The sequence below is a fragment of the Anopheles bellator genome, chromosome 1 (genome assembly GCF_943735745.2).
Source record: "Anopheles bellator chromosome 1, idAnoBellAS_SP24_06.2, whole genome shotgun sequence".
Taxonomy (NCBI): Eukaryota; Metazoa; Arthropoda; class Insecta; order Diptera; family Culicidae; genus Anopheles; species Anopheles bellator.
This window is the reverse complement of record NC_071285.1, coordinates 10,916,059-10,933,499: the sequence shown is the minus strand read 5'-3', so window position 1 is coordinate 10,933,499 and position 17,441 is coordinate 10,916,059. Positions and strand designations below refer to the sequence as shown.

The window sequence follows — 17,441 nt, the reverse complement described above, 5'->3', positions numbered from 1 at the left end:
GCCGTAAAGTGTTGCGCGACTGTTGTGACTGTTTTGAATAAAATACCAATAACAATTTCCGAAGCCCGAAACGCCAAAGAAAACCCGTTAGAGAGAGGGTACCCGTTCTCGATCTCATCCACACCACCACCACCACCAAGACGGTGGCGATCAGGAAGAGATCGAGCGAGTCGAATGTGCTCCTGACGGTGGCATTTTTGGATGGCTTTCGTCGGCTTCCCTCTTGAAGCACCCAGCCTGAACGAGGAGGATGCGCCGCCACCGAAAGTGCAGCGTCGATCACGTTCGAGAGCGCCTTCGGCATAACGCGATGACACGCGATGCTATTGCGTCACCACGCGGCAGAAGATGTGGTAGCTTCACGGGTGACACGGGGCCCGGAGCTGTGGCCTCACCGTGAAGGGCTCTTGAGAGTTGAGGTTGATCCGCTCCAACGAGCGAACTCCCTTCGATGTCCTGGTGTGGTGGGGTTTGAGCGCACTTCACGCCGCCCGCCCGCCATTAGGTGGGAACCGCGTTTTCAATGGAAAATAAATCAATCCGCGGAGTCACGGAGCGGAGGCAGGCTGTTAACATTCCTCGGGACCCAAATCAGCACGCCGAGCCGAGCGCGTGCAATAAATGTTTGGTGGGCACATTAACCGACCGCAATCCGGATCGAATGACTGGATCGACGCCTGTGGGGCAGAATAGATACATAAAACTTTATAATCATTACTTCCTCCCACATGCTCCTCTTTTCGTTGCGTTCCGGGGGCGCGTGATATGTGATTGAGCTGTTGATTTATTGCCTCCCCCCTCCCGGAACTCGCTGCTGTGTTCTGGATGGCAACATTTTATGGCACCGTCGCGCAATGCGTGCAAGATTAGCCCTTTTTGTGCGCTTTACGTGAGGTTGTAATTTTTTAAAGGCGTAAGATCGAGAACCTATTAGGCCCGATCCTCGCGACTGTATCATTGTTCCATCGAACGCCGAGATCGAACGCAGCAGATAGCAGCGCCGGAGCGCCGCACGGCCAGAAAGGCAAATAGAAAGTGTTTATCATCATCAACTCTAGTAGCCTCGCGTATTCAGAAGAAAATGAACCCTTCAGCCGGAGCGAGCGGAATCCATTCTTCGTGGCAAGCAATCAACATTTCGGTGGACGCACCGGGCGCAATCGGGCCGGAATTCATTAATGCTGCCCCGGCTCCGACGCATGACATGGCAGCTCCTTTAGAGCGGCCGCCACTCAGCGATGCTCGGGCACACCTCAGGCACACTGCCACGCAGCTTCGCATTTAGTCGAAGAATTCAGGTGTGACCTTTCGCGGACGCCGACGGGCGCTTGACACGACTTCGAAGTGATGGCGGCGCGAGCGATCAATCACACACTCATCGTCCAGAATGATCATCCCGGGGCAGGGCAGGAAAGATTCTTGTCTCTCGCGGGTCCGTCCGTCGTTACGGGAGGGCAAAAAAACGCACCGCCGTACAAGGTCGTGGTATGTGCTAATGAAGAAATTATTCTTCGGCCCCTCGGTCGTCGTCGTCGTCGTCGTGTGTTTATTGTGCAAACGGATCGAAACGGTGCGGTTTTGCTGTGGGCTGTGTGGGGTTGCCCAACGGTTGGTTGGGTTGCAAAATTCCACGACCCCAACGACGTGCCTGTCGCCATTTGTCGTCGGTCGGTCCGGCTGGCGCGTCCGGTCCGGATGATGGTCGGACGGATGGATCGATTGATTAATCGCTCCGAGAACGCCGGGCCGTGGCCACGGGGCGTTAGAGGTGTGGAATGTTGCGCACGTGGAGTCATGTTTTCTCCCGCGGCCAGTCCCCATTCCCCGCCCTTGGGGCCGGGAATGGTGATCAATTCGTGTCAACGGGCATGTAGGGAGCATACTTTTTGTTTATATTCACCGCTCACCAGTACGCCCGAGCGCCATTGGGTCAATAATCGGAAAGGGATGAACGGTGTCGTCGGAAGCGTGTTGTTGTTGCGTTTGCATACCTAGAAGCAGAAGAGACATCCAATTAATGACAACTTCGGAGTGGATCAAGACATTGTAGCAGCAGATCATCAACTAATAGCTTTAAGCTTTCCTTAATTATTTTTTTCGTTGGAAATTGACTGTGAATTATTCGATTTAACAACGTAATTAATATACGCAATTTACTTCTTGAACAATTTCTTGTTTCAGACCCCAAACTTTACGCTCCTCGGCTGAAGCCTTAGTATTGATCGCCGTATCATCCATCCGGCATTGTAAGATGCAACCATTCTCGAAGAGAAGATGACAAAGAGGACGCCACATTGCAACATACTTCTGTGATCCTCCGAACCGGATGGGTGTGGTGTGTTTACGTCTGCCAACCTTCGACGACCCACGCCAATCAACGCCGCCAACATGGCCGGTGATCCTACACGCCATCGATTGAGTAAGAACCACGCCGAGAGGTCGCGCACATCATTAGAACTCCATCGCTCAAAGAAGTCAGCCCGAAGGGGAAGAAGAAGACCGTGGCAGTCTGTTCGGTAATTTATTTCACGGAACAAAGCCAAAGAGCTCCAAACAAAACACTGACACCGACATCATTTACTCAGATTAGCTACACGCCGAGCCGAGACGATCCAGCAACAACCCTGACGGGCTAATCGATTATTAACGAATTTATCTGACCGTCCACGGGGCAAAGAAGTTCTCTAATTCTGGGTCCCTTCGAATCGTCAACATTTCGTCAACATTCGCCCATTCATAACGTGGTGTGCTGGGTCATGAATCAGAATGTAGTGTGTGACCATTTATGGCCGAGAAGCTGGCTGAGGCCACCAACGCACCACCCAGGGCCCAGATTTGAATTCACTTTCCGTTGCCAATGGGGGTTGCATAATTGCTTCATCCACTGGCAAGCCTCAGTCGGCGCACTCGCGTGGTGAGTGGCCGCCCAATCTTGCCCCGGTTGAGTCACGGGCTGCGGGTCGGTTGGGGGAAGGCACACGATCTTGCCAAAAAGGTGAAGGAGGCGCGGCCGTCGAACAGCAGAAATTATAGTTCCAATCGGATCGCAGCCACAATTGCGCCACGATGCCGATGCCGATGATGAAGGTGAATATCGCACGCAATTGCGGCGCACTGCGGACAATTGCCGGGAACCGTAGGAACTGAGGCCAATGGAAAAGGGAAGCTGGAGGGCGGTTATGCAAAAAGCACCACGCCGCCCCTCTAACCCAGTTTAGCCCCCCCGGCACTCAAGTGAAAGGAAAAGTTCCGTGTGACGTGCAAATAAGAACCGAAATCACTTTCTTCTATTGGTTTAGTGGTTAAGTGACCAGCCTTCGGGACCCTTTCGAAGCTGTTTGTTTTACTTTCGACCAAAGGCCATGGTAATTGTCGGCACTCGACGTGTTCCGAAAAATGTGTCCCTAACAAGGTGGGCCATTGTGACCGTTACGAGATGGAGGGACATTTTTGGAGGGACCCTTGTCAATCCACGGTGTGTCGTGGGTTCGAGAAAGTGTTTGTCCAAACAACAGCCCTCCACATTTCACACCTAGTTGGGCAACGGCATCCGAGCCTAGAAACTTGAGCCCGAAGGGCGAGTTCATAAATCTTGGGCCCTTTGGGAGATGGGAAAATATTGACGCGGACATCGGATCGGATCCTACGTCGTACGATAAGGCTTTAGATAACGCCACCGGCGGTTATGACAGCGGGTTTCGGGTTGATGCCGGACGTTTTCCAACCTGTTTTCGTCTCTTCCGCCCCCAGGGGACCCCACGTGATGCTTCCCACGGACCCACTGCGGTTGGGATGCAAATCGTCCGCCGGACACACCACAGCTTGGGATGAGATATTCGATCGAAAGAGACCGCTCGGGAGCGGGATTCCCGAGGTCCGATCGTGCGCCGGACGTTGTTTCGAAACGCTTCCCTTGATTGAAATCATCATCATCGGGGTACCAGCTTCATCAGCTTCATAATCATTGCAGCATTTCTTCGTCCCAGACGAGAGTGAAACGGGTGAGAGTGGTCATCGGGACGTGCCGATTGATAAATCGTTATGCGATCGGCCAGTGCGTGGGGATGCCACGGACACGGGACAGGAAACAGATAAACAACAAATCCCCAAACATCTGCAGCATCATCTTTATGTTTGTTTTGCTGCCGAGCCCTTCGTCGGCTCGGTGTCCACTTTCTTTCCGGGCCGTTCGTGTTTGGAATGTGGACACCGTTGCGTGGATCCTGATTCGCTCGAGCGTCCTTAGCACATTCGGAAACATTGTAGATCGCTGTGTCTTTAGAAACATTGTAAGCAAACTGGACGGTCGTAGCATTCAATTAAATACCGCTTAGGGCGGAGCATCTGAAAACTGGAGCAATCAGCGCAGATAACGGATTAAATGACCAACTTGCGTGATGGTAAGTTTTTTTAAAACCTCATTCCGAAAAAGGGAATCTAACGGCCACTGTGTTGCCACACAATGCCGGCTCGCATTCCATGCACAATAGACTGCAAACCACAGCGGAGCGGTGTGTCGCACACCATCGCCGACCCGTCAATCAAACGGCCGGAGACTCATTATGCAAAAATTATGTCAAACCACACGGCAGCCTTCCGAAAGGTTCTTGCTGGTCTCCGTGTTGTCCCGCTGTCCGGTCGGTTCGACGTGTCCCCTCCGCCATCGTCCCTGCCAGTCCATTCGCGCATCGCGTTTCTTTCCCAGTTCCCATCACACTCCGGGGCCGTGGTCGGCTCTGGTGCGCTCTCATTTGTGCCACTATTATTACACGATTTTTATTATTTATTATTGAGGCTACACTCGGCGCCCGCGGGACCGGTCGCGCAGAATACGCCGTTAATGCACCGGTGTGTGCGAGTACGCCCAGTGGGACACGGGGGCAGTTCAGTGCCAAACCCACCGGCCCCGGCCCAAGGAATCAATCCCATTCCCGTGTGCCCGAGACCCGAGGCCGATGGAATTTCAATATCACCGTAATTTATTGCGCTGCTCCAGTTTCTTGTGTTGCGTACTTTTCCTTCTGCCTCCTTCTTTCGGTTCGATTACGATACCGGCCGCCGGCCCCACGGGCTGCTGGGTGTCTGCGGAGACCAAGCCGGAGAGTGTACTGAGCTATCTGGCCCCTCTCGGTGCACTTTCTTCCTGCACCGCAAGCCGGGTGAACTTGATTTTGACGGTGTTGACCCGGGCGAAGGAAAACGGGCACCAAAACGAGACGAGAACAGGGTCCGAAATGAAGCGCTTGATTTTTCCGCCCAAAAAGGTGGCGATCGGCTAATAAAATTATCACAAATGACTTAATATAACGATTGCATTGCAGAGGGTTGCCACGAAAACAGCGCCTCGAATTTGCAGCTCAATTGGCCGCACCAATCGGTCTGCAGTCTTTTGTTTGCAAATAAGCGACGAACCCTTGTTTGTGACGGGCACCGCTTAATGACACGAAAATAAGCATGTTGACTTGCACCAAGCGGGCCTTAAATGTTGGCATGTTGTTTACCAACGAGCGGGTAAAAATCGAAAACCGGTCAGATAAATCACACGGCGCTGACGTTGACGCGGTTCGCTCGCTCGGTCCCCGCTGTCCTTCACTGTGCGCGAGGGTCAATCAAACAAAGCGTGCGCGGTCACTTTTTGGACACCGTGATGCCGATGCTGCTGGTGTAAAGTTGTCGCTCGATTGGTCGGGCCGATGACAAACAGGTTTCGCGCGGATCGATACTGGATCGGCGCGTTTCGCTTGGAGCATCCTTTTTGCGACTTTTCTCACCCAATGGGGCGCCGGAGGTGTTTTTGTATGCAAAGTGGCGGTGGCGTATCTACATATCACTCCAGCCCGAACCGGACGGGCTGATGAGTGCTGATGGAAGCTCAATGTCAGAGATATTCTAATTCGGGCACTCCGCCGAAAGGCGCGAGTTTCGGGTTACGCATTTCGACGCACGCTGCTAGAAATCTCAAGCAAATCAATTTTGTGCTTCGAAACCGTGGTGGCCACAGCAGTTCCACTCGATTCGATTCTAAATTACTGCCTCGATTCGGGTCAAGAATGTGCGATGGCCGAGCGTTGACCACTGTCCAAAGAAAGGCTCACCCATAGAAGGGGCGCTGGCTGGTGCGTGATCGTCACCGTCAATAGATGTATATTTATTGTGTGGATTATGCGAATGGAATGCCCGTGGCCAAACATGGGAATGGAGAAAATTTTGTCACATCCGGAGCTAGCGGAGTTGGAGCGTCCCGCAATGCGTGCAAATGCTTCACGGCAACCTGCCCAACCGGTCCCGGGCCCAAACAGGAACGGGGCAACGGAGTGTGTTTGGTTTGACGATGACGAAGAAGTTAAAACAATGACATAAGACTGTCCCCAAACGACATTCGGATGCACGTGCGGCGAGGCGAGGCAAAAAGTACCGTCCCGTGCGCTGTAAAAATCAACCAAATCGTTGCTTGCTAATGCCGCGATCGCCAGCTCGTCAATGAAGAACGTTCGGTTGGGGCGGGAAGAAGAACGGCCAGCTGAACTGGGGGAAAACCGCACCATTTTACCGCTTGTCCATTCACGTCGTATACCCAGGAAAACGGGAGAAAACCACCAAGAACTCCGAGTAGCCGAGTTAATTCGTGGCCCGATCGATCGATCGTCAATTTCAAGACGCAATTATTCACTTGATTTTCTTCGCGATCGCGAGCGAGCGTTAAATTCGAATCATTTCCTCGCAGTCCGGCGCCGATAGAACCGCGGACCCCATTCCTGGCGTATGCTTTGCGGTTTTGTTTACATTTCGGGAGTGTAATGTTTGGCCGCGTTCGTAGCCACAAATATTGACCCGGTGCTGGCTGGCTGGCTGGCTGGTAGAAAGAAGCGGCTTAGAACCGGTACTCTTGAGCGGTGGTGGTGGTGCCAATTACGCCATTTTTGGCGCGCCCGAGAAAGCTGGGCCAATCTATCTTTCCGGATAAGGAATACGACGTAACCGATGCCGGCGGATAGGTGCCGACAGGTTTTGGGCGTTAATCCACGCCCAAGATTTCAGCGGCCTGCGTGCGCGCGTGTGTTAATTACATTTTATTATTTCCAATTGACCCACTTGCGGAGGCGAAGGTATATGCAAAGTGCTGCGCTTTCCCACCATGCTTATCGGGCGGTATCGATTGCGATTAAATTAATCGTAATCACGCTTTGAATGCGATTTAAATGCAAAGTTTGATGGAGCCTGCCGTTATACTTTGTTGTGATGCAATGTGGCACCCATTTTTTAAAATTTATTCGAAATCTTTTTCATTTATTGGAAAAAACAGTCAATGGGCAATCGGAAATATTTTATTTTCCATTCAAGCTTGCGTAACTTCGGCAACCACATATTTATAACCATCGGACATTCCGAGCTCCTTCCGCCACCGTGTCTTTCCGTACGAAATGCAGACAGACATTTTGCATAGCGAAATAGTTTCCAACCTCATTCTATCACGTCAACAATTCGTCGGCCGGCGTTACATGTTCACCAGCTCCAAAGCAGCGTGTGCCTAATCGTACTAGGAAGTTGGCCCGGCTGGGCCTCAAATAATATTCCGCATTTTTAGTGTCACGCCAGTTCGATTGCGGCCAGTGGCCCACAGTTGCGTGAGGCGGAGCCCAAACCGGGCGAAGAAATCGAGGGCAGGCCCTTCAGGCAATGCACTCTTTTCGCGCAACTCAACCTTGCTGAATTATGGAATGGTACGTGAAGAGTGAGAGAGAAAGATTATGTGATCGCCTATTAAGGACTTCCGGTGGCTTTTCGGTTGCGACCATCAGAAGAGCGGACTTGCTGGCAACCGTTTTATCGATTCTACGACTGGAATCTGACTCACTGGAAGAACCGAACGAACAGATTGAAAATACAGGAACCCAAACGGCTCCAAGTTTCATCCGAAATGCACGAAAATTGCATTCCGAACCGCTATCCTACAGCCCCAGCCCAGCTCGCCACAAGTAAGCCACAATTACGGACAATTAACTAAACCCCTCCTCACGTGCCTAAGGAATGCCTTCGGAACCGTTATTACTGGCTGGGTGCAGTTCGCGGGGAACCCGCACACGGTTTTCATGTAGCGATCTCCCGAAAAAAGCCCCTAGAGCCCTCTAGAACGATCCGATAATGGTGGGAAATATGGCGAAGAAAATCGAGAAAAAAGAGAACCCCCGTCGACCAATAATTGCACAACTAAGTCCGGGTCGCTTGGTGTGTGCTGGACGATCCCGTCTAGATCGTAGATCGAAGATTCGACGTGGAATGTGAGCAACAGCTGTCAGTCCGCTTGCTCCAGATGATGATCTCGCGGCAAGCACACACATGTACACACGTCACAGACCCTTCTAGGAACGAAATGCTCCATGATGCAAGAAGCTTAGACTAATGGTGCATTGCGCGATGTTGCAGCCACCGGCCGGTGGCATTCAGTGGAGTGTGCTCCGCCACGCACGATCTACCGGTAATCGTTGTCATCGTCATCACTCCAACAGTGAGCCGCATTGTAAGAGGCACCTTCGTCAGCAACGCGAACGCGTGACTGGTGATTAGCTTAAGGTCCGTCGGCGCGGGTAATGATGGCCAATTAGTCACTCGATACATCCCCGGGCACGTTGAACAATTTATACACCGAACTGAGCTGAGCAGAGTTCGGCGATGGTTGGAACCATCGCACCAACCTGCCGATTCGTTACTCCAAATGCGATCGGTCGGTCGGTCACTGGTTAAATGGCGAATATTTATGGTGCATCACGTGCGCGCGCGATGGCCGTCAACCGGATGACCGCGATGACGATCGATCTCCGTTTTTAGATCGAACGCGACACACGCAAAGGCAGCTCCAGCGCGAAGGTTATCCCCGGAGGAGATCAAACCCTCAGCGCGCGCTCTCCCCGGTTGTTATGTTTTCTGCCGGTGCGCGTTTTTATGTTGCTACTCGTCGCAAAGCAAAACAACGCCACGCTGCTGTGGCCGTTACATGAATGGAGCGGCTTTGTGGAAGAGTCTGGCCGCGCTCTGGTGACGCTATTACGTAACTGTGTCAGGGAAGCGTCAGAATGCTCTCTGAGATGGGATGATGAAAGCGGAGCAAAAAGTGCTACTTGATGTATCGCAATCACAGTAGGCAGAACGAATGAGCTGCTCGGTCCCCCAATCACAACGTATCGTAGTAGACATCGGTCGTTTGGGATGAATTATTTTTCAACTGTCTCATCCAGTTCCGCTCCTATCAGGTGTTTTCCTGGTGTTACTCTAAAGCTGGCGCAGCAGGTCTGCTACTTGTGCCGTTTTCGAACGTCGAATCTCGATTCAATTTGTCCGTAGATTAGATTCACCCGAACCGCAGTGGGCAGTGGTGTGCGGCAGGTAATTTCTTTAATGGTCTCCCATTTTTCAACCGTAGGATCCGACTTTTAAAGCCTCACTCAATCACGCGCGAGGGAAGCAAATAAAAGAGCGATTACCTAGGGGAGACTTTCACCTACGGCCTATCAGGCGGGGCACGAAACGGTACCGGCCAGAGCGGTTCCCCCGAAGAGTGGATCGATCTTACAGCTCTTCGCCTTCGCCAGATACGCAGGATTCGATGAAAATCAAACACAGCGTGGAACGTGGAGCTCCAGTGACCAGCATCATCCGGCGACTGGGTAGACCCATTTAAACCACTTTTGATGGGGGGGAGGCGCAATTCATCCGAGGCATTTGATTTCTTCCGCCATAAAATGCCACTCGCCAGGCACCAGGCGCAATAAAGACGTCGTGTCCCAAAAGCTCCCCAGACTAGAAACTCCCCAACAGCTAAGCCACAAGCTGAAAGTCCGCAATGTGGCGATGCGAAAGAGAAGGCGCACAACGAAAACGGTCACCTTGACCATTAAAGTCGACGGCACAAAAGTCGGAGTGGAGTCGCGAGTTAACAGATTATCCAAATTGAATGAGCAGCATCACCACCATCATCATCCTCCGGGCACGCTTCATCACTCCATGCCAAGCCGCGAGTTCTGTCAAGAACTCCACCGGGGCTATTGTGTTGGGATCTCGACGCTCCTGGCTGGCCGCCCGAGGCCGTATCGAATCGGGTGTTGATAGCCCTAAAAGCAACTCGTGACCGCGGGCCGCGTGTGGATCCCGAATGCTGTTCGGTGCAGGAGTCTTCAGTGCCGACTTGACGTTTTCGGACGTTGAACGGGGCTTAAGTCAGAGGAAGTGCCTACTGCGGTACATGTCACGCGGTTCCATCCAGTGACGGAGGTCACCTCCGAAGCACCGAACTTCAACTTTTTGTCGAATGTCCGCTTTCACGACGAACTTCTACGATGGACGAGCCTCACGCATACAGGGACCCGGCCGAGGAGTCGCCACTCCTCGGCGCCGCAGCGGTATATAATGATAAAAATTCTTTCCCCGCCAAGAGCCGCGTGTGGACTTTTGGCGTGAATCGTCCCCGGTGCGTTCCACCCATCGCTTCCGCGGTCCCTTCCCGGAGCGCGAGGTGAAACTTCTCGCTAACGGCGCACTCCGACACAAAACCTGTTTTTCGGAGTTCCAACCCCAAACGATCGCAATCGGCAGCGCGCTCCCGCCGTGGACCCGGGAATTCATTTGAAAAGTGATATAAAAATCATCCACTTTGTCGCGGCCATCGCGAGAGATCTGCGCGCGATCTCTGTGTGCCCGTGCCCATGCCCAGCGGAAGAGAAGGTAATTCTCGATGGAATGTTTATCGTTTACACTTGATCCGAGGGCACTTGGTACCGAGAGCCAGCAACAGCGGGGAACAACAATACGACCCAACCTATCTCTCTCTCTCTCTCTCTCGTAGGCGAATTAGGTACTTGGGCGAAAAAGGAACCCGCCGGTTTTGGAACTTGCGGTCGGACGGAGCGGAAGTTGATAAGTGTTTAAGTGATACTTGGCGCTGCTCTCCACAAGGCTTGGCCGAGCTGCCAAAAGTAGGTCGGATACCGCGTCAGCCAGATACCCAGAAAATCCTGATCAAATTATTGCACTCTATTTCTGTACTTCCAGCGACTGATCCGCATTCCCGTACCACACGGCTAGTGCTCAGTGCGGACCCCAACTATTTGTGGATCGCGGCGATCCTCGCTAACGGAATACCACCGAGCACCGCTTCCTGGCCTTTTTTTGCTGGGTGGGAAACTCCTTATCGCTACACGCCCTGCAGCCTGCAGTCGGCAGTGAGGTCACCAGCACCACCAGTACTCGGTTGAAAGTCAGCGCACGCCCTTGGGGGACCGATAAATCAACACCGGAACTCATGTCACCGGAACGCGGCGCAAATGAAGGGGCCGTCCCACTGTTAACGTCTCTCGGGCTTCGCTGGCTGGCGGCTTATGTAAGCGAAAACGCAAATTATCTCGCGGGCAACTTCGCTTCACGGCAACGTCTCCGCGGCGGGGACCTGCCAACCGCTGCAGCGTGAAGGATCTTCCTTAGCGAAACCCAGCGACAGCTTTCGGGCAAAGAAGGCCGACATTCTACGCAGAAGAAGACACCGAGGCTGAGTTTAGAAGAATTTGCATAAACTCGCGATAGACGGGCGCGCGCGCGCGCCTGCACCTATTTCGCCTTATCTTTCGCCACGCCGAGCCTAAGAAAATGTATCAATAATACCTCGGCCGGTTCCCAGGAGTGTGGCGGAGATTTGGAAAACAAGTTCTCGGGTTAACCCTTCTCCAGCACCTCCGCTGGCACTGGCTCTGGGAGCTGCGCTGCAAGGCTGCGCGCTTCTCGGGAGCGCGCTTGCGGGAACTTGTTTTTCCGGTTGCAAAAAAAAAAAAAAACAACAATGTATCTGCACACCAACACCACGAGTCATGATCACGAGTCCCGCGAGTCCCGAGAGTGCGAGCCAAAAAAATCGAAACCAAAACAGCATTCGCCGGGGCAAACGCATTGAAAGCGCTGGAGATTAAGATCGAGAGATCCGACGACGACGACGACGGCCAGCGCTATCGCCAGCGATCGGGTGCCCGCCACGTTCCGGAAGTGGTGGTGGTGGCGATAAAAATTCCAACCAAAACGATACCCTCGGGCAACGGTCGGACTGGCCGGGCGCGGTCGTAAAAGCTGGCCTGACCTCCGTCCACTGATCGAAATCTGAACTCCTCCTGCGGCAAACGAAGGTGCGTTCGCTGCGCAATCTGCAGATCCGAGTCCGATCAGTAAGTACGACCCGCTAAGTGCTTGTTTGCGATCCTGACCCGAGCCGGCCGTAAGACTGTGTCTTGGGGTGTGAAGTCCTTTTGCGGTTCACCTGCGATTAATCACACTCGATCGCTTCGCCTGGAGCGGGTGCTTTTGGGGTGCGTTGTCCATGTCACTGAACCCACTTGAGGCCCGGCATGTTTCGATTCGGACCCTCGAAACGCAAAAGAAAACCCCCCGGTGGTAAGCTCTCTACAACGGGAATGTGCGCCCGATCGGGTGAAAGCTGGGACCTTTGCCTGGGTTTTTGGGACTTAAGATGCAATGAGTTCCCTTATTTCCGACCAAGCTCCAAGAGGTGAACCTTTGAACCACCCGGCACTAATGTGTTGCATTGCGTTATGAGCGCGCACCGTCCGGGTCTTCGTGCTTCGCGGTGCAGAACTCCCATCGGTACAGGGTACACCGATCGGCACTGGTCGATCACGATTGAGAGCGCATCAATGAGTTAATTATCTGACGGACCCGGGCTCGGGAGAAGGAAGGAATCCAAGCGAAACGTCGAGGCAGGGCTAGCTTTGGACTCGGAGCGATCGGAAAGGGCGATTCACTTGTTTTCACTCCATAGGCGGGCCAAAGGGACGTAATGATTTCCAACCCCCAAGGGGGCGTCCACACCACCCCAGAGGCTAGAGGCACTAGACCCCGTGGGGGCACTTGTTTACAAACAAATTGTCCCGATCGTTTCACGCGCTCCGCGTGACATTTGTGCGCCCCGAGTCGCCTTCCGGATCCGCCCGGAATCGACGTAACTGGCCACTACCGGAACACGGACCAGACGGACCTCGGCACCGACACTAATCATACGTCACCGCACGCACGCACGCACGCACGCACGGGCGGTGGCAGGAGAAATTAAAATGCACTTTTCCTGCTGAGGGGTTTTCCCTACGCCCAGGCCAGCACACACCTTTTCCAAACCGATGATCGATGTCCGCCGGTCGGCTTTCTTTCCGGGGGCGGTCCAGCAGACGGGCGCTTGTGTGGGAAGTTGTCGCTGTTGCTTGTCGATCGCGCTACTACAACATCATTACACGAGATCGGTTCGGAAAATTGTAGTCCGTCCACCACGCGCGGGAAATGCCATGTTCCGGACAGTTCCGGGACAGAACTGTGTTATTGCTACGCGTGGGTCGCGTGGTATTTCTGTGAACCTTACTACGGCCGGTATTGATCAGAAAGCCTAGAAATCTGCCTCCTGAGGGCCCCACTTCTATCTATTGTTTGTGGTGACTCTTTGCTTGCACGAGGAATCCTCAAACTTATGTGCAGTGCGTGGGCACTGCTCACAATGGATGCCCACGGGCGAGTAAGTCCGGCTCCGGCTGGTGGCATCGGATCGATCGGATCAATGAACCGCGGCTGCCTTACTTTCTGTCTCTCTCGCTCTCTCTCTCTCTGTGTGCCCGCCTTAAAGGGGTAATTTGCATCGATCAGCATTATGATTCATATGTAAATAACCAAGCTCCCCGTGCTGAGGCCAACACGTTAGGCCGACGATCTCCATGTCGCCATGAGGAACGAGGAAAAGGAACACCGCGCTATCGGCAGCCTCGGTACCGGTGTTCTGGAGAAATAATTGGCCGACGGCTGCTGGCTGCTGGCTGCTGGAGTTAGAAAGTGGCCCGGACCCGAACAAACACAAGGCACCACGCCGATCGAAACCCATCGATGCGTGTTACACAATCGGGCGATACAATTACCGGAGGCTTGAGTGACACTTGCGCGACTCGCGCAGAACGCCCTCCGTACGGCGGTAAATTTGCATTTTGATGTAACTTCCCTGGCAAATTGCCCTGCCCTGCTTGTTGGTGACCCAATCACCTACCGACCGATCCGGAACATCCGTGCGTTTCGCTTTCGTGCGGCGTGTTTTTTCACAAGAAACCAGTGGCCGGTTTTTGATAGCCGGAAAAGGTGCGCAATTTCATAACGTTTCGACTCCCGGCTCCGACCAGGTAATTAGCGTGTCAAACGCGGTTGGCACGGACACCTTCCGGGACACTCGACTTACCTTTACGCTTGAAGATGTAGTTCTTCTTGTAGAGCCACCAGAGCAGTACCGCCATCAGGACCACCGCGACCAGCGTGCCGAAGATGGCACCGGCAATATCGCCTCCACCATAGCAGGATTCGTTCTCCATCCTCGATCCTGGCACACGGCACGGTTCAAAGACACTTTCGGCACTTGTCGACGGATTGTTTCACAATAAAGCAGGGACGCAATAGCGCCCACTCCGGTCCGGGAGCAGATCGTGATCAAGAACCTGCTGTGGTTTGGCTGTCACAGAAAAATCACAACACGAAAAGGGCACTTCGAAAAGGGGATCACTTCTCGAGGCAACGGCACCACGGTTTTCTTCGGCCACGATCACACCTCGTAGGGGGCAACCATTGGCACCACGCACGCACCGTCCCGCCCGTTCGTGATTCTCTCGCTGCCCTTGGCCGCCAGTGTTATTACCCCCTTCGCGTTTTGCTCCCCACAACAGTTTGCCTCGCTCGTTTTAATGCCAAAATTATGCAACCATTATCTGCGATTATTATTACTGTTTTGATGACGATCGACGAAATGGTGATTGTTGTGTTTCTTTTTTTTCTTTTTTTTTGGGGGATGGTTCTTTTCCACTCTCCGGCGACACGCTCCGGCGACACTACACAAACCGCGGGACCACCTGAAGCTCGGACGAGGGTTTGGCTGAGGGATTTTTGCTGGCACCAGACGTTATGGAGACGGAGCGTGATGAGGTGCGTGTGCGATGGGGCCCTTCCTGCACGCATGTGCGACGGCACGAACGGCGCCTTTACGGGTTTTTATCGCCCGATTGTTGTTTATTGTTTTTGGCAGCGAGCTGGCGGCGCTGGGCGCATGGTTCAAGTTCAAGTCGGGCACTGGTGGCGAGCTGTAAGCAGACAGGAGACAGGAGAAAACTGTAATGAAACCAACACCAAATTATAGTACTTCGGCAAGGACTTGCACGATCCGATGCCCGACCGTGTTGCTTAATTTGCCACAAAACACAAGCCCTCACAATCAAAGCGCCGTGTCCGTCATTATGCCGTCTGCTCATCCCGTGAATGAATTTTATGCATTTATGCACCCCCTTTCTAAATGCAACTCCTAATGGGGGACCGCCATTCGGACTCACGGATCACGGCGAGTGCTGCATTCCTTCAATCGATTTATTGATCACTCCATCAATCCACCAAACTTTCACACACCACTCCGGCGACTCGGGATGTTGAGAGTTTAATCGAGCTGACGACATGTATTATATAAATTGAGTGCCATAAAAAAGCCACAATACCACGGCACGCGTGGAGAAAAGGATTTTAAATTACAGTGGCACGCGACATAGTTCCATCCAGCGAGCGCGTTCAGAGTGGCGCATCCATTTCCATTTCTCTTCATTTCCGGTCCACCACCGGGTATCACGGTGGGGCAGAAAATTAATCCCAGATCCCAAATCTGAACGTTTAGCTTGCGCAATCGGTGGTGCGTGGTGTCTTCGGGCACGCCCGTTCGCCTCGCTCGTTCTGCTGTGCCTCTTCGTGTATGTGTGGAAGGAAAGTGGAAGTTAGCTTAAATGATGCAAGCCCAGAGTCGATCGCTTTCAATTTCCCTACACCAATTGCTGGCAGGTTGGGCCAAAAATTGCATCACAAACGAATGAAATGATTGAAAACCGGTAAAGGATGGATCGGTGGTGTAACTGAATCGCGATCGCACGTAAACGGGAATAGGCGGCCGTGAAGAGAAAGATCATCACTAGAGCTCAAGGCTCAGCACGCTTCATTTAAGATGAAGTTTTTTCGATCCGTCATCACTAATCATCCGTAGGCCCCCCGTGACAAGTGCGTTCGATTACGGCTCGCGCTCAGCTTCCAGCGATCGTCCCCCTGGCGGAGGACGGTAGCACTTTTCATGCGGTAAGCAAAACGATAAATAAGCCATCAAAGTGTGCCTAGACACGGGTTGCGTGTCGCCGGTGCCTAAGAATTGCCTACTTGGACTCAGGAGCAGCACACGTCGGTATGTAAACGGTCACAGAAACGCCTCTGCGCGGACCTCAAACGGAAGCGTGTCACGTGCAAGAACCCCCCGCAGGGCGATAGGTGCGTGCCACTGTCACTTCCGGGCCGGGATGCGTGTTTTATATTTTTCAGACTTTCATGTCAAACACATCCCTCTCATCCTGCCGAACTCAAGTAGGGGCTCCCGGTCGGCCGGCCGTCCGTCCGTCCGTCCGTGCGCTCGTACTTCTCGTTTAGAAAGTGACGTCGGGATCGGATCGGAATGTATCGATTTCTTTTCTCCACGCCACTCGGCGGTCGCCACACGTCGTCCCGACCTCTGGTGGGTCCTCGTGGGGCTAACGGCTAACGTTTCGGACTCGAACCATCACAACACCCCAGCCATCCTGCGCGGCCGCCGCAGAAACCCTATGGAACCCCGAGGTGTGTGTTTCTGGCGTGGGCATTCTCTTTCTCCACTTCTTTTCGAGTTGTTATTATTTATCCGCCATATGTTCTCTCTCTCTCTCTCTCTCTCTCGGTCTGTGTTGCTTACCGCTTAACGATTATCCCTCCGGCTTAAATCGACCCGGCCCTAGAGGGTCTCCCGGACCGACGAGACCACGACCACCAGCCGGACGGGGCTGGCTAGTGGCGCTCGTGTGGCGAAAGAAATCGAAAACGGAAAGTGGCACCAACTGTAGGGCCGACGAGCTCACCTACATGGGGCAGGACGGCAAAATTAAGGAGGAAAACAATCGGGGAAGGAAAAGTCCGTTTCTTCGGCTGACGACGCAAATGGAATCGATAAAAACATAACAAAACCACAAGACGCGATTGGGCCCACCGTCAGACCGGGCCAGGCCGGGGGATTATCCGAGCGGAATATCTAAACACATATCGCCGGGGTGTCGCTGCTGTTGCTACTGGTCGTCGCCGATCGGCCGCCCAAGTCTTTCGAAGCCGGGCGGGGGGCCATTAACCCGCGGTGCGACATTGATTGGTTGCAAAACGCGATCGATCCATGCGCACGTTTGACGGCGTCACACACATGCATAACCTCCTGGCTGATCCCTTCGAAGCATGCCCATTCCACAGGTGGTTGTTCTACCCATTTTTTTAATCACAATCGTTTGTCGACGAAATCCCCCACGAGATGTCATTATTGAGCTCATCGAAACCCC

The 17,441-nt window shown here is 53.2% G+C and overlaps 1 protein-coding gene across 1 annotated transcript in view; it reads right to left on the bottom strand.

Annotated features, from left to right (window-relative positions):
• Positions 1-14,387, bottom strand: part of LOC131206107 (uncharacterized) — a 41,955-nt gene extending 27,568 nt beyond the window's left edge. Inside the window, exon 1 of the mRNA XM_058198512.1 lies at positions 14,258-14,387. Coding sequence (XP_058054495.1) covers positions 14,258-14,387 — 130 coding nt within the window. The remainder of the gene's footprint in view (positions 1-14,257) is intronic.
• Positions 14,388-17,441: the final 3,054 nt, after the last annotated feature.